The sequence below is a fragment of the Dendrobates tinctorius genome, unplaced genomic scaffold (genome assembly GCF_039654945.1).
Source record: "Dendrobates tinctorius isolate UK_male_01 unplaced genomic scaffold, ASM3965494v1 ptg000057l, whole genome shotgun sequence".
Classification (NCBI taxonomy): Eukaryota; Metazoa; Chordata; class Amphibia; order Anura; family Dendrobatidae; genus Dendrobates; species Dendrobates tinctorius.
In genome coordinates, this window is record NW_027361725.1 from 7,703,970 (window position 1) to 7,730,937 (window position 26,968).

Here is a 26,968-nt window from a genome sequence, read left to right on the forward strand (position 1 = left end):
GAAATCACGAGGTTTAGTGCAAAAAAGTTAAAAAAAAGTTTCTTAATCATATAACTGATGAAAAATCACACAATTTTATAAGATGTATGTTAAATTATCAAAATTCCAAAATCACAAACACATCCAAGGATCTTATTTTCTTACCTGTGCAAACTCTTTTCCAATACAGGAGCGGGGTCCCAGTGAAAATGGAAAATATGAGAAGTATGGCCTGTGAAGAGACACATAAGAAGCCAACTAGAATTGTGAAATAAATTCTATAGAACATAAAACCCAAACATTAAATAATATGACAGGAGACCTTATGGAAAATAAAGTACAACAAAAAGGATGAAATACAGTAACTGTGGAGGAGAAAGCGTCATACCTGGCTTCATCTGGATGAAATCTGTCTGGATTAAAGATCAAGGGGTCATGATAACATTGATCCAACCGACCCATGATGTAAGAGTTAACCTGCATAGAAAACTATTAATTAGAGACAATAGGAAACTATGGATGGTTAGACAGGTACTCGTATATTAAGGGAGACCAGCCTAAAGACTACCAATAACATTGATGGTTCTCAGGGTGTCACAGATAGCAAGAGATTCCCATTCCAGAACAGAACAAAAGATTCACTCTTACAGGTGTTGACACAGCTCACCTCCTCCCCCTCCTGTACAATGATTGATATCTACTGTGTATATACAGTAGATAACACAGGATCCATCATTCACAATAGGTGATGTCACAATATAGTGTGAAGTTCTGGCAATTTATATTTTCAGAGCTGACCCCATCCTCTTTGATGTCATCAATGTCACCATACTGTAAGTCTTGTACATGCGCAGCTAAAGAATGTTGGGAGATTTTGTTATGTTTTATTTAGTCCTGGCATTGTGTCTGTGCCCTATGATCATACTATTAAGTACAGATGCCAGTCCTGTATATAAGCTAGATACTTCTGGACGAAGCAACATTATCTGGCTAATAATTGGAAACAAGCATTACTACAAATGTCTCATTTAACTGGGCCATAAGATTAAACCTACTGGCGCAAATAGTAGAAGGGCTAGCCTCTATATACAGCATGTCCATTAATGCACATGATGTAAAATCATACCACAACTTATTTATCAAGATGTCTTAAAAAAAATCCCCTTTTGTAAGTTGGATAAAATAAAGTCGTAATATTAAGCTACCATCACAGTGACACGAGGTGGAATCCTCACACCATCTATGACTATTTCGTCTTCTAGAGCCCGTGATGTCCCCGGAGCTGGAGGATATAGTCTCAGAGTTTCCTTAAGAACCTGCAAAGCAATATGTTCCTCTTTATGTATCAACGCAATTACAGAAATCATTTCATATCAAGAAAATTAGAACTGTAAATTGGAATATCATGTAGCAAAATCTAGAACAGAGATCGGGGACTGACACATGCGACTGTCATAGCATGCTTAGAGTTGCAGATCTGCAGCAGTCACAGACAGGGGATTAGCACTAGTAAAATATAATTGTGGTATACATCACTTCTTAGTCTTTTTATCACATTCATCAGAGTTGGAGCTTTTGGGTTTATTATGAGATTTACTATGTCATAAGTGACCCTGTTTATTATATATATATATATATATATATATATATATATATATATTACATAATTTATTTCTTGTGTGTTTGAAAAAGTGTTTGCCTCCTCTCTGATTTCCTGTTCTTTTGCATGTTTGTCACCCTTAAATGTTTGAGGACATCAAACAAATGTAATACAAAGATAACACAAGTAAACACAAAATGCAGTTATTAAATGAACATCTTTATTTTTAAGGGAAAAAGAAATCCAAACCTAGAAATCACTTAAGTAGGACCTGCCTTTACAATGTGAAGTAGACCAAAAGACCTCAAAAGCAAGACATCATGCCGCGATCTAAATAAATTCTGGAACAAATGAATTACAAAGTAATTGAGATCTATCAGTCAGGAAAAGATTATAAAGCTATTTCTAATGCTTTGGGACTCCAGAAAACCACAGTGAGCTATCCACAAATGGAGAAAACATGGAATAGTGGTGATCCTTCCCAGGAGTGACTGGCCAACCAAAATTACTTGAAGAGCGCAGCGTCAACTCATCCAAAAGGTAAAAAAAGACCATACAACAACATCCAAAGAACTGCAGGCCTCATTTGCAGTTAAGGTCAGTGTTCATGACTCCACCATAAGAAAGAGACTGGGCAAAAATTGCCTGCATGGCAGAAATCCAAGGTGAAAACCAATGTTGAGCAATAAGAACATAAAGCCTTATATCAGTTTTGCGACGTCAGTCAAAATCCGCCAGGTTGTGAAAAAACGGATCCGTTTCCGTTGTAGCACAAACGGATGCCACCGGATCCGTTTTTTGACGGATCCGCTTTAGTAGTGAGTGACTTAAAGTTAAAGGAAAATGAGTCTTGGGAGAGAGAGAGAGAGAGAGAGAGACTTTTTCTGCCGCCATAATGGAATTTGGGGTTAAATATCTGGCAAGGAAATTCTTCCGGGCATGCTCAGTGTCAAAAAACGGATCCGTTGCCGGATTCCGTCAAGAAACGGTTGGCAACGGATCCGCCGCCCATGGGCGACCATTATAACGAATGGCGGATAGCAGCGGATCCGTTGCTATCCGCTATTTTGACTCAGACAAAAAACGTTTCATTGTCCATCCAGTCAGCGAACGCCAAAATTTTGGCGGATCCATTAAAAAACGGATCCAACGGATAACCATCTGTCAAAATCCGCCGCTAATGCAAGTCAATGGGAAAAAACGGATCCACCAAAAAAATGGCGGATCCGTTTTTTTGCAAAATGGCGGATTTTGACTGATGTCAAACAACTGAAGTGTGAAACAGGCCTTAGAAGTAACACAGCATTTCAGAATAGCAACATCATACCATCAGTAAATAATGGTGGTGGTAGTGTGATGGTCTAGGGCTGTTTTGCTGCTTCAGGACCTGGAAGACTTGCTGTGGTAAATAGAATCATGAATTCTGCTGTCTACCAAAAATCCTGAAGGAGAATGTCTGGCCAGCTGTTCGTGACGTCAAGCTGAAGTGCACTTGTGTTATGCAACAGGACAATGATACAAAACACACCAGCAAGTCCACCTCTGAATGGCTTAAGAAAAACAAAATTAAGACTTTTAAGTGGCCTAGACCTGACCTTAACCCAATTGAGATGCTGTGACATGACCTCAAATAGACGGTTCATGCTCGGAAACCCTCCAATGTGGCTGAATTACAACAATTCTGCAAAGATGAGTGGGTCAAAATTCCTCCAGAGCATTGTAAAAGACTCATTGCCAGTTATCCAAATGCTTGATTGTAGTTGTTGCTGCTAAGGGTGGTCCCAACCAGTTATTAGGTTTAGGGGCAGTCACTTTTTCATACAGGGCACTGTAGATTTGGATTTCTTTTTCTCTTAATAATATAGACCTTCATATAAAAAAACGCATTTTGTGTTTACTTGTGTTATCTTTGTCTAATATTTAAATTTGATGATCTTAGCATTCACGTGTGACAAACATGCAAAATAATAGGAAATTACACATTTTTCACACAACTGTATATACAGTTGTGGCCAAAAGTATTGACACCCCTGCAATTTTGTCAGAAAATACTCAGTTTCTTCCTGAAAATGATTGCAAACACAAATTCTTTGTTATTATTATCTTCATTTAATTTGTCTTAAATGAAAAAACACAAAAAGAATTGTCCTAAAGCCAAATTGCATATAATTCCACACCAAACATAAAAAAGAGGGTGGACAAAAGTATTGGCACTGTTAGAAAAATCATGTGATGCTTCTCTAATTTGTGTAATTAACAGCACCTGTAACTTACCTGTGGCACCTAACAGGTGTTGGCAATAACTAAATCACACTTGCAGTCAGTTGACATGGATTAAAGTTGACTCAACCTCTGTCCTGTGTCCTTGTGTGTACCACATTGAGCATGGAGAAAAGAAAGAAGGCCATAGAACTGTCTGAGGACTTGAGAAACCAAATTGTGAGGAAGCATGAGCAATCTCAAGGCTACAAGTCCATCTCCAAAGACCTGAATGTTCCTGTGTCTACCATGCACAGTGTCATCAAGAAGTTTAAAGCCCATGGCACTGTGGCTGACCTCCCTAGATGTGGACGGAAAGGAAAAATTGACAAGAGATTTCAACGCAAGATTGTGCGGATGTTGGATAAAGAACCTCGACTAACATCCAAACAAGTTCAAGCTGCCCTGCAGTCCGAGAGTACAACAGTGTCAACCCGTACTATCCATCGGCGTCTGAATGAAAAGGGACTGTATGGTAGGAGACCCAGGAAGACCCCACTTCTTACCCCGAGACATAAAAAAAGCCAGGCTGGAGTTTGCCAAAACTTACCTGAAAAAGCCTAAAACGTTTTGGAAGAATGTTCTCTGGTCAGATGAGACAAAAGTAGAGCTTTTTGGGCAAAGGCATCAACATAGAGTTTACAGGAGAAAAAAGAGGCATTCAAAGGAAAAAAAACGGTCCCTACAGTCAAACATGGCGGAGGTTCCCTGATGTTTTGGGGTTGCTTTGCTGCCTCTGGCACTGGACTGCTTGACTGTGTGCATGGCATTATGAAGTCTGAAGGCTGCCAACAAGTTTTGCAGCATAATGTAGGGCCCAGTGTGAGAAAGCTGAGTCTCCCTCAGAGGTCATGGGTCTTCCAGCAGGACAATGACCCAAAATACACTTCAAAAAGCACTAGAAAATGGTTTGAGAGAAAGCACTGGAGACTTCTAAGGTGGCCAGCAATGAGTCCAGACCTGAATCCCATAGAACACCTGTGGAAAGATCTAAAAATGGCAGTTTGGAGAAGGCACCCTTCTAATGTCAGGGACCTGGAGCAGTTTGCCAAAGAAGAATGGTCTAAAATTCCAGCAGAGCATTGTAAGAAACTCATTGATGGTTACCGGAAGCGGTTGGTCTCAGTTATTTTGGCTAAAGGTTGTGCAACCAAGTATTAGGCTGAGGGTGCCAATACTTTTGTCTGGCCCATTTTTGGAGTTTTGTGTGAAATGATCAATGTTTTGCTTTTTGCTTCATTCTCTTTTGTGTTTTTTCATTTAAGACAAATTAAATGAAGATAATAATACCAAAGAATTTGTGATTGCAATCATTTTCAGGAAGAAACTGAGTATTATCTGACAAAATTGCAGGTGTGTCTATACTTTTGGCCACAACTGTACTGTGTGTATATATATACACATATATAAGGAATGGTTCAACATAATTAATGGTTAAAATTGCAATGTGCTTGTAAAAAGCAAACAATTTTGCAGTCCTCTCTGTTCCCAATAAGATATTTTTGTTCTATAGTACAGCTTGCTACCAATGTTCCCGAACATCTTTGCAGTCTGTCAGTATTGGTCAGCCTTCTAGGCAGGGTCAGACTAGCCCACCGAAGAACCGGAGGATTCTCCGGTGGGTCCAAGCAATGACACCTGCTGGCATACTGGCCAGCAACTGCCTAGGGCCCCCCCGCTGCTCCAGGAGTCCCCAGTCAGTGGCGTGTCGCTAATAGCAGCACACCCAGCTGCAATGGGGCCCCTGAGTCAGGGGGGCCCTCCCGGTGCCAGTGGAACAGCAGCTGGAGACAGGAGTCTGTCTCCAATGCCAAAGAGAAATGAATATTCACGCTTCGCCATGCACCAATGGGCGTGGAGAGGAGTGAATACCATTTCACTTCAATAGCGGGCAGTGTTAGCCGCAGGCTGTGAGAGTGGTGCTGTCTGTGTGTACTGGAGATTGGCAATTATGTGGGTGATGGAGAGAGCAGTGATGGGGGTGGTGGGGGAGAAGGCAATGTTGGTGATGGTGGAAAGGACGATAGGGTGGTGAGGGAAGAAGCAATGATGGAGGTGGTGGAATGGGCAATGATGGGGTGGTGGGGGAGAAGGCAATGATGGTTGTGGTCGAAGGGACAATGGTGGTGGTGGGGGGAGGCAATGATGGAGGTGTTGAATGGGCAATGATGGGGGTGGTGGGGAAGAAAGCAGTGATGGTTGTTGTGGAAAAGACAATCATAGTAGTGTTGCAAAGGACAATGGTGGTGGGGGAGGAGGCAATGATGGAGGTGGTGGAATGGGCAATGATTGGAGTGGTGGGTGAAAAGGCAATGATGGAGGTGGTGGGGGAGAACAATGATGGAGGTGAAGGGGGACAGCATTATACCATATGAGGGAGGCTGCATAATATCCTATGAGCGGGCTGTGTTATACTTTATGAGGGGGCTACATTATATTATGTAGGGGGGCTGCATTATATTCTGTGTGGGGGCTACATTATTCTCTCAGGGGGCTACAACATACTATATGAGGGGGGCTGCATTATGCTCTATGATTGGGCTACAGTATATTCTATGGGAGGCTGCCTTATGAGGTGATTCCATTATACTGTGAGGGGGCTACATTATATTCTGTGGAGGGGCTGCATTATACTATATGAGGGCGGCTGCATTATACCATATGAGGGTGCTACCTTATATTCTATGGGGGGCTGCATTATACCTTATGAACGGGTTGCATTATATTATGTGGGGTGCTCTATTATACCCTATGAGGGGAGCTGCATTATATTCTATGAGGGGGCTGCATTATATTCTATGAGGGGGCTGCATTATATTCCATGAGGGAGGCTACATTATATTCTATGAGGGGGGCTACTTTATATTCTATGAGGGGGCTACATTATATTCTATGAGGGGGCTACTTTATATTCTAGGAGGGGGCTACCCCAACCCCTGCTACATAAGACATGTACTACCTTATATTATACCCTGATATTATTGCGTTTTACCCCACAATTGGTGGTCTTGTATTTATTTCTATGTAGGTATATAGTGGGCCCCAAGAATGATTTTCTCTAGTGGGCCCAAGGTGCTCTAGTCCGACACATTTCCACTTCTTTGCAATACAGCTTGTAAGTGCTGTTCTAAAGCTGGCCAGTTGAGGTCTGCAGCGTAGTCTTGCTGCCAGCCTGAACTGTCAGTCATTCAGAAGCACACCCCACCAACAAGCATGAAGCCTGGAGGCAGGGGAGAGCAGTGTGCTCCTGAGCAAAATATTAAGAAAAACCCCTTTAATTTCACAGTAAAGCCATTTTGTGATTAGCCTCTCTACTTAGTGGGTATGTCTTAACATCTGACTTGCCTAAATAGGGACGTTCGTCATTTCATACCTGAGATAAATACTCAAATTGCTCAAGATCATTATATTCAAAGTCTTTTTTAGTTTGCATGACTCCATCGACCTCAAACTGAACCCTGAATATAGAAAAAAAACATTATCTGATGCACTCGAGTAATCAGTAGTCTGGTACCGTTCATGTGCAAGAATTTTATATGATCTAAACTAACAATATTACAGTAAAAGAGCAAAATAAACCTTTAGACAAACAGGAAAGCAGTCTATAACAATCAATGTAACATGTGGACGATTTTCAGCAGTATCTCATGCTCACTTTTCTAGTATTTCTGGGTTTTGTGCAAGCTCCATGACTGCAAATGTGAGAAAATTGGCGGTTGTTTCCATCCCTGTAAGACAGGTACATGGTCAACAGAATGGAAAAGGACAAATGTAAATGAGCTTGAGCTCACAGATACAACCACAATTATTCAACCTTCATCGCAAATTATGCTGATTATCATTTTGATTGCAACTGAATAATTTTGATTGTTATCCATCCTGCTAGCAAATAGGCTCCTAGCCATTACATGATGGTGAAAAATATACAGCCATTTCTTCAATCACTTACATGAGATTTAGGGACACAGCTGAGCAATGTTTAGGCTGGGTTCACATGTAGCGGAACTCTCGCGGAAATTACCGCGAGAATTCCCGAAATTCCATTCCGCGGGAAAATCGCATTTTAAATTCCTGCGATTTTCCCGTGGAAAAACTAGCATTTTGCAAGCGTAATTAGCTTGCAGAATTGCTAGCGTTTTCCAAGCGATCTGTAGCATCGCTTGGAGAACTGATTGACAGGTTGGTCACACTCGTCAAACATAGTGTTTGACGAGTGTGACCAACTTTTTACTATTGAGGTCGCCTATGTGGCTTCAATAGTAAAAGATAGAATGTAAATAATAATAATAAAAAAATATATATTGTTATTCTCACCTTCCGACGTCCCGCGCAGCCTTCCCGCCTCTCTCCACGCTCCCGGTCCCAGTAAGCTTGGTTTAAAAAATCAATTTCAGTAGTACAATTTCTCCTAATTCGTTTAAACTGGTTCACAGGTATGTTTACCAGCCATTTGTTATAATGGCCACTGTGGTAATGCAAGAAGCTATTCGCATCCACTTTCTTAAAGTATGTTCTTGTATTAATTTGAAGGTTTTCAATATAAATATTAAGATCTAAAAAATTAATTTCTTTCTCATTGTGGCATGGAGAAAAGGACATCCCCCAATCATTATTATTCAGATCTATGACAAAATCCTCAATATTCCCTTTACTACTGTCCCATATTATGAGGATGTCATCAATAAAACGTTTAAAAAATTTTATACAATTGTAAAAGCGTGATTTATAAGTAAAAATCTCTTCGAATCTCCCCATGAAGAGATTTGCGAAAGTTGGCGCCACTTTTGACCCCATTGCCATTCCCTTCTCTTGGTGATAGGTGTTTTTTAAAAAAGTAAAATAGTTGTTCTTAAGAATAAAAAATAATCCATCATAAATAAACCTCTTTTGTGCCACTGAAAAACGTTCATCATTTCTAACATAATGGTAAAAGCTTGTTAATCCCAATTCATGTTGAATATTCGAGTATAGGGCTGCTACATCTAAGGTAAAAAATGTATAGGATTTTTTCCATGTAAATTCATTCAATAATTCTATAAGATGAGATGAATCCCTCAAGTAGCTGGGTAAATTGGTCACATGTACTTTCATTAATTTATCTATATACTCTGCAAGATTACTCGAGATGGAGTTTATTCCAGATATTATGGGACGTCCGGGGGGATTGTTAATATCTTTGTGTAATTTTGGGAGGTGATAGAAGAAGGGTATGTTAGGGTTTTTTATTTTCAGAAATTTGCTTTCTTTTTCATTAAATATTCCTTCCTCAGTCCCTCTTTTTATTAAATCCGAATAGGCTGTTATTAATTCAGTTGAAGGGTAATTTATTACAACACTATAAAAATCTGGATCCGATAAGATACGGTTAGCTTCCTGGCAGTATATATCATAGTTTTGAATCACTGTACCTCCTTCCCTTATCAGCAGGGTGTATAACAATTTCATTATTCTCTAGAAGATCCTGAATGGCATTTTTTTCCCTCTTTGTTAAATTGTTTTTGTATCTATTTTTTATTCCAGATTTTTTCAATCCCAATTGTTTCATCTCATTAAGAATGATATCCCCAAATACAGTTATATGGTTCCCTTTGCTTTCAGTGGGGTAAAAACTTGATTTGGGTTTTACCTCAGCATATGCATTCACTTCTGGGTTTTCATGTGTTGGTACCTGTTCTAATTTGTTAGTGATTTTGTTTTTATTCATAATGAAGTGTCGTTTCAAGGTAAGATTTCTTAAAAAGTTTTGAATGTCCAAGAAAGTGTCAAAATCCTTAGGTGTGTACGTTGGACAATAGGAAAGTCCTTTGGACAACACCTGTTTTTCTAATGGTTTTAGAGTATAGGAGGAGAGGTTGAAGATGTTTGATCCATTGTTTTTTTGTTCGGATCTATTTTTCCTCTCTTTACTACGATTTTTTCTTCCTCCCCCCCTGCAGCCTCTATAGGGAATTTTCATTTTTTCTTTTTTACCAGAAAAAAATCCTCAATATTATTTTTCTTAGGTATTGCTCCTGGCAGGAACGGTACTAGGCACTCAGAATTATTTCTACTGTTATCTATGACAACAGTGTTTTGGCTCTCACTCGGTTGTGTATTTTCATGTAGGGAGAGATCCAGTAAGTCTTCTACCTGTATTTCATCTAAATTAATCAGATCAGAGGAAGTACTGGGGATCTCACCTGGATTGAATAATGGCATTTATAATTGATTGTCTGAATAGGATACACAATACTATCACGATCCCGAATATATGTTTTTCTATATATATATGTCACTTTGCTTGTCTTTTCCAAATATCTTTATGTGAAGCATGTGCAGGTTGACGCCCTTCTCTCACAACGGGGGTTACGCCCACACAGCATATAAAGCTGTCATTTGTATAGACCGATCACAACTCTGTACTCCTAACCTGAAGAAGAGGTGCGGTTTGTCACCTCGAAACGCGTAGTTTCTGTAGTACATATAATAAAGAACTTGAAAGATTTATATGGATTTCTGAAGAATACTTATCACTAAAGCAGCGTGGATGCTCAGAAGTGCTTTTCTTGGATCCTCAACTTATGATACCTAGTGGACGCTGTCCACCTGCACGAGCTCTGCAGCAGCTATATGACTGCAACAAACGTTGAGAGTGGTTGTGTCTGAACACAACCCATAAAGGGTGAGTACTCCAGAGTACTTTTATATTTTAATTGATTTATACCAGGTGAAGCCCTATGTCTGAGCCCCCGCCCTTGTTTTCTCTTATACATTATATTTTTAAATTTTTTATGTAATTATTTTATTACTGTAGCACTAATCCAAACCCTATCCTTAATTGTAACCCTATCTCTATCCATAACCCTATCCCTAATTGTAACCTTAGCTTTATCCATAATCCTATCCCTAATTGTAACCCTAGCTCTATCCATAACCATATCCCAAATTGCAACCCTAGCTTTATCCATAACCCTATCCCTAATTGTAACCCTAGCTTTATGCATAACCATATCCCAAATTGTAACTCTAGTTCTATCATAACCCTATCCCTAATTGTAACCCTAGCTCTATCCATAACCATATCCCAAATTGTAACCCTAGCTTTATCCATAACCCTATCCCTAATTGTAACCCTAGCTCTATCCATAATCCTATCCCTAATTGTAACCCTAGCTTTATCCATAATCAAATCCCAAATTGTAACCCTAGCTCTATTCATAACCCTATACCTAATCCTAACCTTAGCTTTATCCCAAACCCTAGCTCTAATGCTTGTTTAGGATTATACAAATTGTCTAAAATCACAAAGGCAGCTCTTAATAATGAAGGAAGACAATACTGAAACACGTTCCTCCTTCATTCATTAGTTGCTCAATCTCAGCTGCTTAGGCAGCGCTGTATGAGTGGACAAAGTGCAATTGCCTCTATGGCCCTCTGTTGTGAATTCCCTTGCTCGGACTTCAGAGCAAGAGCTCCCTCTGGTGGTTAATGGGAGTAGTGGAGCTGGCCAGTCTGATGAAAGTTTGCCACCTGACGACGATGATTGGGAATCTGACATTATTGGCTGGGAGCATATAAGTGAGCAGGCTTCTCTTAGTGGTTGCTGGTGATTTCCTCCTTGTGCATTTTGAGCTCTTCAGTCTCCTGCCTGATCTGCATGGTTCAGTTAAGTGATTCTTTTGCTAATCCTTTGCATCTGATCTGGTTGTGCCTTTTTTTGCATTCTGCTTTGTTGCGAGGGTTGAGCGTACTCCCTGCTGGGGGCAGCGCTGGGCCCTGCTCCATATGTTACAGCTTGTGCTAGTTTGTTCAGTCCCCTGTTATATTAGTATCTTTTGTTTTGCTTCCAGTTCACACCAGAGTGCTGATCTAGCGGGAGGTGAGGTCGTGTGGCCTCAGGTTTTTTGTATATCAGATGTGTTGGATTTTTTAGGGTTTTTGCATGATTGCAGACAGTATCTTTTCTGTCCTGTCCTATCTAGACAGTTTGAGCCCCATCATTTGCTCAGTCTATTTTCTGCCTGTGTTTGTGTTTCATCTTGTCTCACCGACAATATATGTTTGGGGGCTGTCTATTCCTTTGGGGATCTGCTCCGGGGCAGTTTAGATTTCACCTTTCTGGCTTTAGGCTTGGTTAGTTCTCCGGCTGTACCGAGGCATCTAGGGCATCATAGGAACGCTCCACGGCTACTGCTAGTTGTGTTGTTAGGATCAGGGGTCTGCAATCCGCTGAGTTACCAACCTCTCTGGTTTCCTGGTGGCTTAGCCTGTTCCTGCCATCCTCCTCAGTGACCCATTCATAACAGCCCTCCCTATGATACCCCAGTGGATAGCCGATTCCCTACAACCAACGTGAAATATGATACAAACCTCCAATAATAAGTGTGACAAAATTATCCACTAAACTCTCAAGATCACAGTCTTTCTCCAAATCTGCAGGAAATAAAATGAAAAAGGCTTAACCTGTATACAATATAATGACAGCTGCATCACAGAAAATATTTGCAAAAGACCTCAAAAGGTTATGTAAAATGTAATCATGTCAGTCTGGACTTTGCAGAGCTAATTTGACCTGTCGCAATGAAACTCCTGCTATACCCTGCAGGTCTTCAACCTCGGTAATTTAAAGTGATGTATGGTGCTGTAACCTTTGTTCATTATTGCTATTATACAGTAAAGTTCAGCATGAACTCTAAGTGTAAGTCTAATATGGAATATTCAGGTGATAGTCACTTGTTGTTTTTTCTATATAGTACAGTATTTTGGGGGACAACATCCATACCTGACGTATTGAGTATTTGTGTCAGTACATCATTTGGCAGCTGTTGTCCTCGTTCTTTTGCTTTCTTTCGCCTTTTGATACATTCTCTTCCCGTGTCTCGCAGAAGTCTGATGCTTCTCTGGACCTCTTTAATAAAGGCCTGCTTCCATGGAATATACTTTATATACAGTAAAATGGCATTAGTTAAAAAAGCATAAATGTTTTCATACCACTGTTATTGTACAGGAGGAGTTGAGCTGTGACATCACCTAGTGGTGTGAATGGTGGATCCTTTGTTATCTACTGTATATAGAGGTGTTATTAGTCATCCTACAGAAGGAGGAGGAGGTAAGCTGTGATATCAACTATTGTGAATGTTGGATCCTGTGTTACTACTGTATATAGAGGTGTTATTGTTCATTGAACAGGAGGAGGAGGCAAGCTGTGATATCACCTATAGTGAATGGGGGATCCTGTGCTATCTACTGTATATAGAGGTGTTATCAGTCATTGTACAGAAGGAGGAGGCGAGTTGTGCTATCTACTATATATAGAAGTGTTATTGTACAGAAGGAGGAGGAGGTAAGCTGTGATATCAGCTATTTTGAATGGTGAATCCTATGTGACTACTGTGTATAGAGGTGTTATCATTCATTGTACAGATGGAGAAGGTGATCTGTGACATCTCTTATTGTGAATGGTGTAGCGTGTGATACCTACTGTTTACATAAGTGTTATCAGTCATTGTACAAAAGGAGGAGGTAAGCTGCGATGTCACCTATTGTAACTGATGTATCCTGTTATCTACTGTATATAGAGGTGTTATCAGTCATTGTACAGAAGGAGGAGGAGGTGACATCACCTATAGTGAATGGTGGATTCTGTGTTATCAGCTGTAGAGGTGTAGAGGTGTTATCAGTCGCTCTACAGGAGGAGCTGTGACATTACCAATTGTGAATCATGGATCTTCTGATATCAGTGGTATATAGAAGTGCAATCAGTCATTGTACATGAGGATGTGAGGTGTGACTTATTGTGAATGATAAATGGTGCATCCTGTCAGTCACTATACAGGAGGAGGTGAGCTGTGACATCACCTATAGTGAATGGTGGATCCTGTGTTATGGGTATAGACGTTTTCTGTCATTGTAAACCTGTCCTTAATGATAATGAGATTAATGAGTCTAATTTTAGTCTTAGTGGACTGAAAACAGAAATTTTTATGATTTGTGTTAAGATATAGTGAAGTAATTACCAAATTGCCGAATGTGAAATAGACCCTAACGAAAGATCCTTAGACAATAAATATATAACTTTTAATGATTAATTATAATAATAATGAATAAATTGTGCTCATTAAAAATATAGTCCTGAAGAAGCCAGCAAAGGCGAAACATGTCGGGGGGGGAGCAGGTTGTTTTTAGATCAGATAGTCCACACCACTGCAATATGCCATAAGAGTGGTCCACGGCCAGAAAGGCTAAAATATAATAATAATTGCTGTCCTGTAAGCTAATGATAGGTTTCACATTGGGAAGTACTAAAAATATCTACCCCACAAAGGCTTATAACAAGCAAAATTAATCACTATAACTCGCATAAAGGGCGGAATTGAACAATACCTACCCTCATGTGAGACCATCTATCTTTATTAGATCTATACACTAATAGGGAAGTACTTCTCAATATCTACCACTGTAGTAATAGCCCCCAGCAGTTTACAATCACACTGCTTGACGAGGTATTATGTTGATGTATACTAGCAATACAACAAATCACGACATCAATAACTATGGTGGACTCTGTATTTTTAATTAGCACAATTTCCTCATTATTATTATAATTAATCATTAACAGTTTTATTTTATTGTCTAAGGATCTTTAGTTAGTGCCATTCGGAAATTTGGTAATTATTGTATTAAACCCTACGCTGATTTCAGCTGAACTGTATTGGTCAGCTAAGATATACAGTAGTGAAGGACATGTAAAAAAGCAGCAAACCTTGATTAAAAAGAAATTATATTCAACACAAAATCTAATAAAAATACATTTTCTGATAACGTGCTTTAGCACAAACCTTTGCAAGCGGGTTAAGAGCTTCATTCAGACCTTTTGTAACGACTGAAATGGCTTGTGGAATCAGTGTGTGACACCCCAGGTCCAAACCAAAAGCAGCCTGAAATACACAGAGAAGACCTACAATGACTACTACAGCCTGTAATTTTACATATGCCTGAGTATGTCTTGTTTTATGTGAGTATTATCATTGACCACAGTAGTTTCCTTGAATTCTGAGATCATATGTCCCATACTGGAGTCACAGAACAGATCTATATGGCCATTTAATTGAGTAAACACTGCACATACAAGAGTTCGAGTCACTAACAGCTCATCAAAATGTCGTATCTGTGTACAAGGACACAGTATGTACATACTATACAATTACACGTAAAGTTGAGGCCACTGTTGGAGGCTAAATTAGGTCAGAATTTAAGTTACATTTTCACCTTACAGGTGTGTGAAAGGAGTAAGACTGGACTGCGGGTACCTGTACTGAGCAGGGTCCAGAACTGTTGAGGCTGCATCCCATGTTTCCCGGGGGAAGGAACAGGGGACCGGCTAGGCCCCATGACCCAGGCAATGGGGTCGTATTCAGGCTCGGACTGGCCCATAGGGGAACAGGGGAATCCCCCAGTGGGCCCCTGTGCAGATTTGAACCCCCAACCCCACTGTATGGGCAGTACTTGTCATAATTCACTTGATTCACTCTGTACAGGAAAAAGCAGCATCTCATCATTCATTAACCAAACTACCCAGTTTATTATTACTTTGAGATATATACATAGAGATATAAATACATATGTGAACCAGGGTTGTGTAATATTTGTATGCAGGTGAAAAGTGGGCTCCCCCAAAGTCAATGTTACTGGTGGGCCCTTGGCACTCCAGTCCGACACAGGTCGTATTTAGAAAGGGAACCCGGCCGGAAGCTGAGAGAAAAGCGTGCGAAGCAGTAGTGGGATTCCCGCCTTCAGCGTGAGAGTGCAAGGTGGGCAGCACGCTCGGCACCAGAAGAGCTGGTGCTGTGACGGACTGCAGCAGACAGCTCCCGGTGCCACCAGCGAGATAGCTAGAGTAGGAGGCACCACGCGCCCGGTGACAGTAAAGTCGGTCCACGTGCAGAGAGCCCAGGGCCGGTTACAGGACAGTAACCTGCGGACCTTACTGCCGGACAGCGTACCACAACCCTCGTTTATCCCCCGGATTGCTGCAGCTATTGTTGCGTTGGCTGCACCATCTTATGGACTAGGGGCTCAGCGGAAGGTACCGGAGACCGACCGCTGCCGCCAGAAGACGGATCGCTAACCTTGGAACCCCCCTTGAGGACATTTCGTTGACAGCTACAAGGACTACTACCCTCATTGGAACATTTGCGGCTTAAGAAACCATAGACAAGATAAGTTTATTGAGTGAACTGTTGCTATTTTTTGCTATTCACCTTTATTCTTTCCCAGTTTAACTGTTTATCTCCCCGCGAGGAGTACCTTTATTATTAATTACATTTGTTAACCCTTGCAACCTGCTTACATGTGCACAAATGAAAAGCAGGTTTACCCTTTGGAGACATATTTTTCTTTATTGACACAAGTAATATGCCATGATAATGTTACCTAGAAGTTAAAAAATTCTTTGATGTGTGCAACGTTTTTCCTTTTTTTTAAAGAAAAGTTCCCTTAAAAATAGGTTGGTCAGAAATGGTCTTTCTACTTTAATCTCTAGCGATCAACAATAATTTATGGAGAACTCAGCAGTAAGTATTCAATTTCCCTGCAGTGCCACCACATGGTATATTAAGCATTGCATAGTGTACACAGAAATAAAAGGCTGTACTGGATACTACATGAATGTGCCATGTCCTGCAGCTCTTTATGTCGCTGTCCTGTCTTCTGGGCAATTGATAAAAGTTACAAATGAGAGACCTAAACTTTGAATTGCCTAATGAGGTATTTGAAAGAAGGCTTTCTATACCTTTTAATATGAGGTATACCTAGTTGGCTTGTAAAAGCGGACATGATATTTTTATTTTACCTTGGCAATTACATCCACTGTGACTCTTCTCAACATTTCGTGCATTACAATCTGACTTTCTCCATCGGCCATTTCTGACAGTTTCTCTTCCATCTCTTCTGCTTTTTCATTAAAAGTTTCCATTAATCCTATAAGGTAGCTGGAACATTGGAAAAGCAGAAAGAAGTTTATACTCCTTATGGGCACAAACTGAAAATATGCTTGCAGTGCTTGTAATGTTCAATGTGGATTTGCTGTGTCAGGTATAATCAGGCACAGCTCTGCAGAAGAGCTGACAGCACCATGAGAGGATAACTGCTGCTGCAAATGTTTGTAATGAGACAAGGTTCACTTCTGCTGTACTGTTTCAGTCAATACATGTCTCAAACTGTTAACATCCCCTTTTATTTAAAATAAGCTCTGGAGGCAGATTCTCGGTGAGATCTATGTCTGGCCTACAGATCTTAACAGCTCATTTATTTATAAGAAAAATGTGGATTTCTGTGGAATAAAATATCAGATTGAAGGTATCAAGGTTATCATTTTATTCAACTTTCTAGAGTTGCCCATATAGACAGCTTAGGCCTGTTTCACACTTCCGTTTGCAGGTGTCAGTCACAGTCCACCGTTTGGGTAAAAAACCGGATCTGACGTATTTGCCTGGCGGATCCGTTTTTTTCCCCATAGACTTGCATTGGCAGCGGATTGTGACGGATGGCCTTCCGTTGCATCCGTTGTGCGGCGGATCCGTCATAAAATTTGGGTCCGTCAGAGAAAAAAATGTTCATAGGAACGTTTTTTGTCTGCACCAAAAAGGCGGACGGTGACGGATCTGTCGGCGTCCGTTGTCTGATAGAATGGACGCCTATGGGCGACGGATCCATCCCCGTCCGTCTCTCTCTCTCTCTCCAGAATCATGTTCCTTTACATTTCAAGATCTGCAGTTTCGACGGATCCGTAAAAAAACTGAAGAAATGGATGAAAAAAATGGATGCAACTGTTTAAACACATCCGTTTTTCCGGCGGATACGCTGGACGGATCATTCGAAAAAACGGATCAGTTGCATCCGTTTCTCACAAATTTCGACGGATCCGTCATTCCGTCAAAACGGCGGATTTTGACTGACGCTGAAAACTGAACCTTAGCTGATCCTACTGATATAGTCTCTTTAGTATGTAGCAATGTAAAATAAATACAGTCAAGCTCCCTCTAAAATGAATGCAAATGTACAAAATTAGGAAATCGGGGGTGCAGACTATTTTGCTTCCTCTACAGCCGTGTGTAGAACCTGACACACAGGGTCTACATTCGGGCTGCGATGTCATGCTGTTTGGCCTCCAGCTAACTCTGACTCCTATGTGTTCAGGAGCTTGCATAAATTATGGGGATGCCTGGGCTCATTTTATGGTCATCTTGACTCCTTTTCATTGGACACTCTTTGTCTACAACAGTGGAAGTTCCAGAAATAGAACCCCCCGCTTATTAGATTATATCACATATATTATTATCGATATATATTTTGTGCAGCTCTTGAAACTGGTGTAATCACAAAATATAGCCTTTGGAACAAATAAGGTTGTGCACCTCTGCTCTAGAGAATCTCGTGTATGTCTTGACTTACTCTTTCTTGAAAGCAGGATCCATCAGCTTCCTTTGCCAACTCCAGTGATCGTTGTCTTGATCTGTCACAAGACCATTACCCATAAACCTGAAGAGAAAATAAATAAATTATTATTTATACCCTGAAAAAGGAGCATGGACCGCACCTCCAAAATATCATACACTGATCTAATGTCACCAGGCAAAAATATATATTATTGAACATTAGGTTCTTAGTTTAACATTCTGAATAGACTGTATGAATCCCACTGCCATGTCATGGCAAACCTCTCAGTAGGTCCTAACTTTTATTGCCTTAACCCCTTAACCCCTGGAGGTATTTTCATTTTTTTCAGTTTTTGTTTTTTGTTCCCATTCTTCCCAGAGCCATAACTTTTTTATTTTTCTGTCAATATGGCCATGTGAGGGCTTGTTTTTTGCGGGACTAGTTGTACTTTTGAACAACACCATTAGTTTTAACATATCGTGTACGGGAAAACGGGAAAAAAATCCAAGTGCCGTGAAATTGCAAAAAAACTGCAATCCCACAGTTGTTTGTTTTTTTCTACCATGTTCAATAAATGCTAAAACTGACCTGCCATAATGATTCTCCAGGTCATTACGAGTTCATAGACACCAAACATGTCAGGTACTTTTTTATCTAAGTGGTGAAAAAAATTCCAAAGTTTGTAAGAAAAAAAACAAAAAACGCCATTTTCCGAGACCCGTAGCGTCTCAAATTTCATGATCTTGGGTTGGGTGAGGGCTTATTTTTGCGCACTGAGCTGACGTTTTTAATGATACCATTTTGGTGCAAATGCAATGTTTTGATTTCCCGTTATTGCATTTTAATGTAATACTGACGTGGCCAAAAAAACGTAATTCTGGGGTTTTTACTTTTTTTATCGTTATGCCGTTTAGGAATCGGATTAATTCTTTATTTATATTGATAGATCGGGCAATTCTGAACATGGCGATACCAAATATGTGTATGTTTGATTTTTTTAAAATTGTTTTATTTTGAATGGGGCGAAAGGGGGGTGATTTGAACATTTATATTTTTTTAATATTTCTAAAAACATTTTTTTAACTTTTGGCATGCTTCAATAGTCTCAACTATGGGAGACTAGAATCTGCCATAATCTGATCAGCTCTAATACATGCAGGCGATGATCAGATCGCCTGTATGTAGCAGAATTGCTCACTTGCTATGAGCGCCAACCACCAGGCAGCGCTCATAGCAATCCAGCAGTGACAACTATAGAGGTCTGCTGGAGACCTCTGGTTGTCATGCCAACCCATCGGTGACCGGTGATCAATTGACGGAGTCACCGATGGGTGGGATTTCTGGCATGCTTGCCGGAAGTGCGAGTTAAATGCCGCTTTCAGAGATTGACAGTGGCATTTAACTAGTTAACAGAAGCGGGTGGATCGCGATTCTGCCCTCGGCTGTTAGAGGCACATGTCAGCTGTTCAAAACAGCTGACATGTGCTGGAAAATATGTGGGCTTAGCACCGAAGATCACATCAAAGGGAGGGAGTCCGACATCGGCGCAATTTTACATGCGATGTCGGAAAGGGGCTAAAGGAGTGGCGTTGTGTGCAAACCACTGTCGTAGAGATAATGCACCAGCAAGGCGGGTGGCCTTTTGCCCCACAGCACCTACACTGCAGGACAGAGTCCCCATAACTTCAAATCACACGGTCCCACCAGCACAAAACCACAGCAACAATGGTCGCCACACAGCACCAACACCAAGTGAAAGGAGCCATGAAACTCACCTTCGTTTTTCAGCATAATTATTACTTAGAATTCGTCGCCACTGTGGTCAAGTAGACAAAAACCAATGGCGTACCATTGAACTGTGGGAGCAATTTGAAAGGTGTACACTGTGTGAGGAAAAGTGCTGGGACACACATCTTATTCATTGAATTCAGGATAATATCCAGCCCCATTGCCCACGTGTATAACACCCGACCACCACCATGCCTTTACTAACATGCCTCAAAGGCGGGAGGTAAAGAACTCAATGATACCAGTGCAGTCCTGAAACTGGAGCCACCGGGGTAACAAGTCCATTCATGATATTGCTTCCTCCTAAATCTTCCCCATCACCTGTGAGTGATATTATTGAGAAGTGGAAGGATACGCAGGACTCCATAACTGTAGAGTCCAGACCTCCATCAGCACAAAAACTGTGGTCCCATCCAGAGCTTCAGGGCATGGAGTTCCATGGCCAAGCAGCAAGGTTCATAAACACATGACTGGGCTGTTTTCCTGTGGAAGAACATGACCAGCTGCCCAGAGTCTTGACCTTAATCCCATCCAACCCTTGCTAGGGATGGTCTGACGGGGAGTTTCTAACTCTTTTATCGAATAATTTGCCTATATTTGTAATGTTACGGTATGAATAGGTATAAAATAAAACAGGACACAGCCTCCTACCTTTCCCCGAACAAGTTATGAGCATGTCTATATTCTGCATCCTTTTTATATTTGGGTGACATAAGGATCTCCTGCAATGAAATAGAAGAATTTAGGTGTCTCCTTCCGTCATCATTTTAAGTCTTCTGTTCTCCTTAAAGGGAACTTGTCAGCAGGACTGTGCACAGTAATCTACAGACACTGTCAGGCCAGCGCCGTCATACTGATTAAAATGACACCTTGGTGGATGAAATCAGTCTTGTGGTTGTTGTTTGATCTTTATGTTCAGTTTTGAGTTAATGATATGCTCATTCTGCAGGGCAGTCTGTGGGGGGGGGGGTCTTCATGTGGTGCTCTGTTTAGGTATTCATCAGTATGGCTTCTGACAGGTCACTGATCCCTCAGTGACCTGTCCCCTAATTTACATAATGAATATTATATACAGAGTGGTCCAAAAGTAGGTGGACAGTATGTGTAATAGGGTAATGAAACATTTCCTAATAAATGGATTGGCTGAAGAGGCCCACTTGATTGGCCGGCACGTTCACCAGACTTGACCCCATTGGATTTTTTCTTTTGGGGAGTACTCAAGGACAAAGTTTATAGTCAAAAACCAAAAAGTGTCAGTGATTTGAAAAATTACATAAGAGATGCATTTCAAGAAATTAATACCCAAAGAGACTTGTGTAAAAATGTTTGTCGAAGTGTAAGAGGCAGACTTCAAAGCTGTGCAAATTGTGATGGAAAACACTTTGAGTACCTGCGTTGACAAAATTTAAGGGCTTTTGTATTATTGTTCAGAATAAAATGTATTTGTCAATGTTATGCTTGTGTTAGTAAATATAATTTTATATATAAATCAAAATAAATGTTATTATTTTCTGTCCACCTACTTTTGGACCACCCTGTATACATCTTGAAAAAATTCCCCTTCTGCAGGCAGGAGCCAGCGGTGGTGCCTGCGCTGCAGCATGACAGCATATATAATGTGTATGTAATTCATTTCTTTATTATTATCCATAAATGTAATTGAAATAAAATCAGTTTGAAATTGGTGCCAGCGGCGCCATCTTGCTAGAGAAAAAAAAATTGTCTCCACTAAGATGGTGCAGCCACCGTCTGCGCAGTAGCAGCTATCAAATCGCCGATAGCTGCTACTGCACTGGCGCCATTTTCAAACTTATTTTTTTTTAGAAATTTATGGATAACAGAGAAATGAATTACATGCACATTATAGATGCAATCATGCCGCAGCGCAGGCGCTGCTGTTAGCGCCTGCAAAATGTTATTTTTTTTACAAGATATATACTGTATATACTCGAGTATAAGCTGACCCGAGTGTAAGCCGAGGCACCTAATTTTTCCACGAAAAACTGGGTAAGCTTATTGACGTGAGTATAAACCGAGTATGTGTGGCGCCCCTGAGGCTCAGTCGCCACAGAGGTACTGCACCTCCTCCTGAGGTGTGGTATCCCACCATCCAGGTAAGGTGGAGACTCCTGACCACGCTCCAACACCTGCACCCCACACCACAAAGTAGTGTAGCAAAGCACCTTCGGCGGCTCCCTGCTTGGAGTATAGCAAAGCACCCATTGGTGGCTCCCTGCTTGGAACACGAAACGTCCTGGGAGGTGGGTGGAGTTACATTACATTAAAAGGAGCGGGAAGAGTTTAGGATGAGAGGTCAGTTGGTTAGAGAGTTGGAGAGAAGAAGATCCCTGGAGAGAGGGATAGATGGATGGAAGTGCTGCAGCAGATCCCAGTGACCTGGGTCTGCTGGCACGGGAAAGGAAGAGAGAGAGCAAAATAGACTGGAAGCCTGATTCTCCATAAGAAAGAACGACTAGTACGGAACGTGAGGAGTAAAAGGGAACAGAGGACGTGGGTTAGAAGAGAACCCTTCCTAGAAGGTCCAAGCGCAAGGCCGGGGCCCGGTCCCCGAGGTTGTATGGATACTAATGGTCCTGCAGCAGACACCGGAGGAATAGAAGTAGTGACCACTTTATTCCCACACAAGACTTGGGGGCACAACAGCAACTGGATAGTGAGCCGGGACTTAGCAGCAAGAAGTCCCTGAAGCAGGCTACAGCTGTCTGCCGTACAAGTGGAGTTCATAAGAACATCGGAGAGGAGGAACTCCAGTGTAACTCAGTACTAGGAGTACTTCATTTAAAGGCGCTATAAGAGGAGGCGTTCAGAAAGGCACATGTTGGCGGAATGTTGGAAAGGAGTATTCCATCTGGCCTGGAGGTTGACTGAGTCCCTGACCTGGAGGACACGGCACGGAGGCAGGCACCTGTTTGTACCACAGACTGTGAGTAAAGTTTTGGAACTACATGCCCTAGTGTCCTCCACTTATTCCTGCGCTAGCCTGCCCAGCACTGCTACATCCCTTGCACCTGACACTACACCATCTACGTGTCACTTCACCTACTCTACCCTGGGACAACAGCCCTGCCTGTGGAGGGCTATAACATCACTGCTGCACCACACCATCTGTCCCAGAGGATCTGTCTGCAGCGTCGGCTTACATCTTCATTGCCGAACACCACAGGTGGCGTCACGACTTACACATTGACACTGAACATTTACAATGGGCGCCCAGGGCCACGGGCCGGGTTCCAGCTACCGTGACATCTCCCATTGAGGACCATCGGGCCCGGTACAGAGTACCCCACTGCCCTGGGTGTGAGGGCGCCCCATATGCATTGTCCCCTCTCATTCCTGTCCTGGTATGCATGGCTCCCCCATCCCTGTCATTGTATGTATGGCTCCTTTTCCCCTATCCTTGTATGCACTGTCCCCTCATTCCTGTCCTGGTATGCATGGCTCTCCTGTACCTGTGCTTGTATGCATGGCTCCATATTCCCTATCCTTGTATGCATGGCTCCTTATCCTCTATCCTTCTATGTGTAAGCAGGTTGCGGGATGCAGTGACAGACAGAAGGCAGAGTAAGGGTTAACCAAATGTAACAACTTAATAGAACAAGGTATTCACTTCTGGCAGGGAGGAAAATGGTTAAGGTTGGTTACTAATAATAGTGAAAGTAAAACAATAGCAGTCCAGCTTTTAAGGAACTTATTGTGTCCTTTATGCTCCTCCTCTGCAGGTGGTCACACAGGGGTTGTAGCTTTGGCAGTGTCCGGGGGAGATTTCCTCAGATGAAGAGATATTTTCTCACATTTATTGATTACGTCTTCAGATATACAGTCGCCTACCTGCATCACAGTAAGGATGAAGTTCTACACAAAACTTGTTGTAGTGTTTAACAAATTTGGAAGAATGCCAAAAGCCATGTGTGCAGATAATGGAACCGAATATACAAGTGGTAAGGTGCAAACCATTTTGAAAAAGGATGGAATCATGTTCCAGACTACCATTCCATACTACCAAGAACAAAATGGCGTTGCAGAGAGAAAGAACCGTACTCTCTGTGAAAGTGGAAGTATGTTGTTTGATGCAAATCTACCTACAACGTATTGGAGAGAAGCCATCATGATAGTTTGCTATCTTCACAACAGAGTGCCAGGTAAAGCTACAAATAAAACTCCATATGAGCTATGGAACTACGAGAAGCCTAACCTGAAGCACCTCAGGATATTTGGAAGCAAAACGTTTGTGTAAGTTCCCAAAGAAAAACGTTTCAAGTGAGAATCACACACAAAGCAAAGAGTCCTGGTGGGCTATAGCAAAACGCAAAAGGGATACAGAATCCTGCACCCAGAGATCAACACAGTAACAATCAGCAGAGATGTAGTGATTGATGAAAACTCTATATCGCTCAAATTCCATGAAGTTACACCAGTTACTCAACCTAAGAAGCAAGAACAAGAATCTCAATTAACAAACCCAGACACCGAAAAGGAAAACACTGAAGTGTGGAAATGCACTGAAGCCACCAAGGAAGACACAGAAGAACCAAGTCAACCTTCAGTCAGGAGATCAGAAAAGCCAAAGGTATCCCAGCTAGACGCCTTTCTTATATGGTCAGAACACTTCCTGAACCAGAGCCACAGTCATGACAAGAGATGTAAAAACTGCCTGTCCATGGGAAGTAGAAGTGGATAAATGCTGCTAATGAAGAGTAGTAGTCCCATGACCAACTTCAGACATGGGAGCTTACTGAGCTACCACAATGTAAGGGAAATTGCAAAGCTAGATGAAATTCTCAACCAGCACTTTAAGACTAAGGACCTTGGAAATGTGACATATTATTTGGAAATCCAAATTGAGAGAGAGGAAGATGTGAGTTTTCTTCTCAACCAAAGTTCTAAACTTTCCACAATACTAAACCAGTTTGGAATGTCAGAAGCCAAAGATGTGTCAACACCAATGGATACATCCTATTTAAAGTTGGAGGGAGAAGAAGATCTGCTACCCAGCAATGAGAGTTACAGACAAGCAGTGGGGCCGCTTCTGTACATGGCAACCACAACTCATCCCACTATCACAGCCACAGTCGGAATTCTCTGCCGACGTGTAAGCAAGCCAAGCTAAAGAGACTGGAATGCAATTAAGAGAATTCTTCAATATCTTAAAGAAACTCAAAGGCTAAATCTTAAGATATCTGCAACAGGAGATCTCACTCTCAGAGGTTATGTGGATGCAGATTGGGCTGAAGATTCAAGTGATCGGAAATCAACAAGTGGTTACTTGATCAAGTTAGGAGAAAATTCAATTTCTTGGTCCAGCAGAAAACAAGTGTCATTTACATTATCTTCTACAAAAGCAGAATATATGTCTGCTGCTAATGGAAGTCAAGAAGAAACAACTTTTGGAAGATTTTGGAAAGCGATTAGCTCAACCAACAATTATCTATGAGGACAACCAAGGATACATTAAACTTGCCAGCAGTGAGAAGATTAGTGCAAGGACTAAGCACATTGAGGTAAAACATCACTACTTACTTGACTTAGTGGACCGTGGTGTACTCGAGTTTGTTTATTGCAAGTCTGACAAGATGATAGCTGATGGCCTGACAAAGCCATTATCAAGAGCCAAGTTTGTGGTCTTCAGAACCGCAATGGGACTAAAAGGATAAGTAGTTGTTGAGTGGGAGTGTTGGAATTTGTTTGGTGCAACAACTCCATTCCTGTCTATGAGTGTTTAGTTGCTAGATTTGTATGCTGTTTATAAAATTAAAAAATAAATAAATAAATCCCAGAGGCTCACACAGGGAGAGTATGTGATTGTATTTCCTGTTTTTCCTGTGTCTGTGTATGAGAGAAGCAGACTACTGTAGATGCTGGACAGATAGACACACAAATGAATTATTCCTGATCTATTAAGCTTATCATATACTGTTCCTGAATAAAGAAGCTCTGTAGTCACACGCTTGGAGAGTATCCTGAATAATCTGCTGCCAACAGTTTTTAATTATATTCTAATTTTGTGAGAAGCACGTGTATATGGGTTGGTAGGATCTTACTGTGATTAAAACCATAACATGGAACAAAAACCCATTAGAATGGCCAGGGCACAAAAAACTGACTTATATTAATAAACACAGAAGAAAAAATCCAGTATAACGTGCCAATATTAAAATGTACAATCTTTATTTAACTTGCTCAAAGTAGTTCATATACAAATAATACAAAGTTATTTCAAATAAAGAGTCAAGGTCACTACGTGAACCATCATGAGCCCGACCTACAGCCTATGTAAACAGTGCATTATGAAATTCTTCTTTATAGCCACTTAGAATCTCCAATCCCCGGTAACAGCCGTGTCCCACTAAGGCTATTATAAAGTAGAAAAAATTAAAAGCACTTACATTACTGGTGGTCTGCTGTGTGTGGTCACCCCAAGCGCCCCAATGCGCGTTTCGTCCCTTTGTCAGGAAGCGAACGCTGGAGGGAGGGGGTGAGTGCATTAAATAGTATGAGCAGCCAATAGCAAGCGTCGTTTCAGTTGTGTAAGAAGTTCTGTGTCATGTCAGGATCAACTCCGGTATTAATTGCGCATGCGCCGTCAACATCACCCATCTAACAGATGCCATGGATTTCCGCCGTGGAATGCAAACACAACATGATGGCCCATTTACGCAATTAATACCGGAGGTGATCCCGACATGACACAGAACTTCTTACACAACTGAAACTACGCTTTCCATTGGCTGCTCATACTATTTAATGCACTCACCCCCTCCCTTCAGCGTTCGGCTCCTGACGAAGGGACGAAACAAGCGTTGGGGCGCTTGGGGAGGCCACACACAGCAGACCACCATTAATGTGAGTGCTTTTAGTTTTTTCTACTTTATAATAGCCTTAGTGGGACACGGCTGGTACCGGGGACTG

General features: G+C 41.4%; 1 protein-coding gene across 3 annotated transcripts in view; it reads right to left on the reverse strand.

The window, feature by feature from the left end:
* LOC141091926 (cholesterol 24-hydroxylase-like) overlaps positions 1-26,968 on the reverse strand; it is a 55,801-nt gene that overhangs the window by 4,433 nt on the left and 24,400 nt on the right. For 2 of the 3 annotated variants that reach the window (XM_073577712.1, XM_073577711.1), the window contains exons 6-16: positions 20,693-20,763; positions 18,269-18,355; positions 16,668-16,806; positions 14,656-14,754; positions 12,600-12,756; positions 12,188-12,250; positions 7,494-7,566; positions 7,212-7,296; positions 1,185-1,295; positions 368-456; positions 145-211 (exon numbers count right to left, since the gene is read on the reverse strand). In XM_073577712.1, coding sequence (XP_073433813.1) covers positions 145-211; positions 368-456; positions 1,185-1,295; positions 7,212-7,296; positions 7,494-7,566; positions 12,188-12,250; positions 12,600-12,756; positions 14,656-14,754; positions 16,668-16,806; positions 18,269-18,355; positions 20,693-20,763 — 1,041 coding nt within the window. Of the gene's footprint in view, positions 1-144; positions 212-367; positions 457-1,184; positions 1,296-7,211; positions 7,297-7,493; positions 7,567-12,187; positions 12,251-12,599; positions 12,757-14,655; positions 14,755-16,667; positions 16,807-18,268; positions 18,356-20,692; positions 20,764-25,579; positions 25,947-26,968 lie in introns of those variants that run through there. The other variant, XM_073577713.1, reaches the window with a different exon arrangement.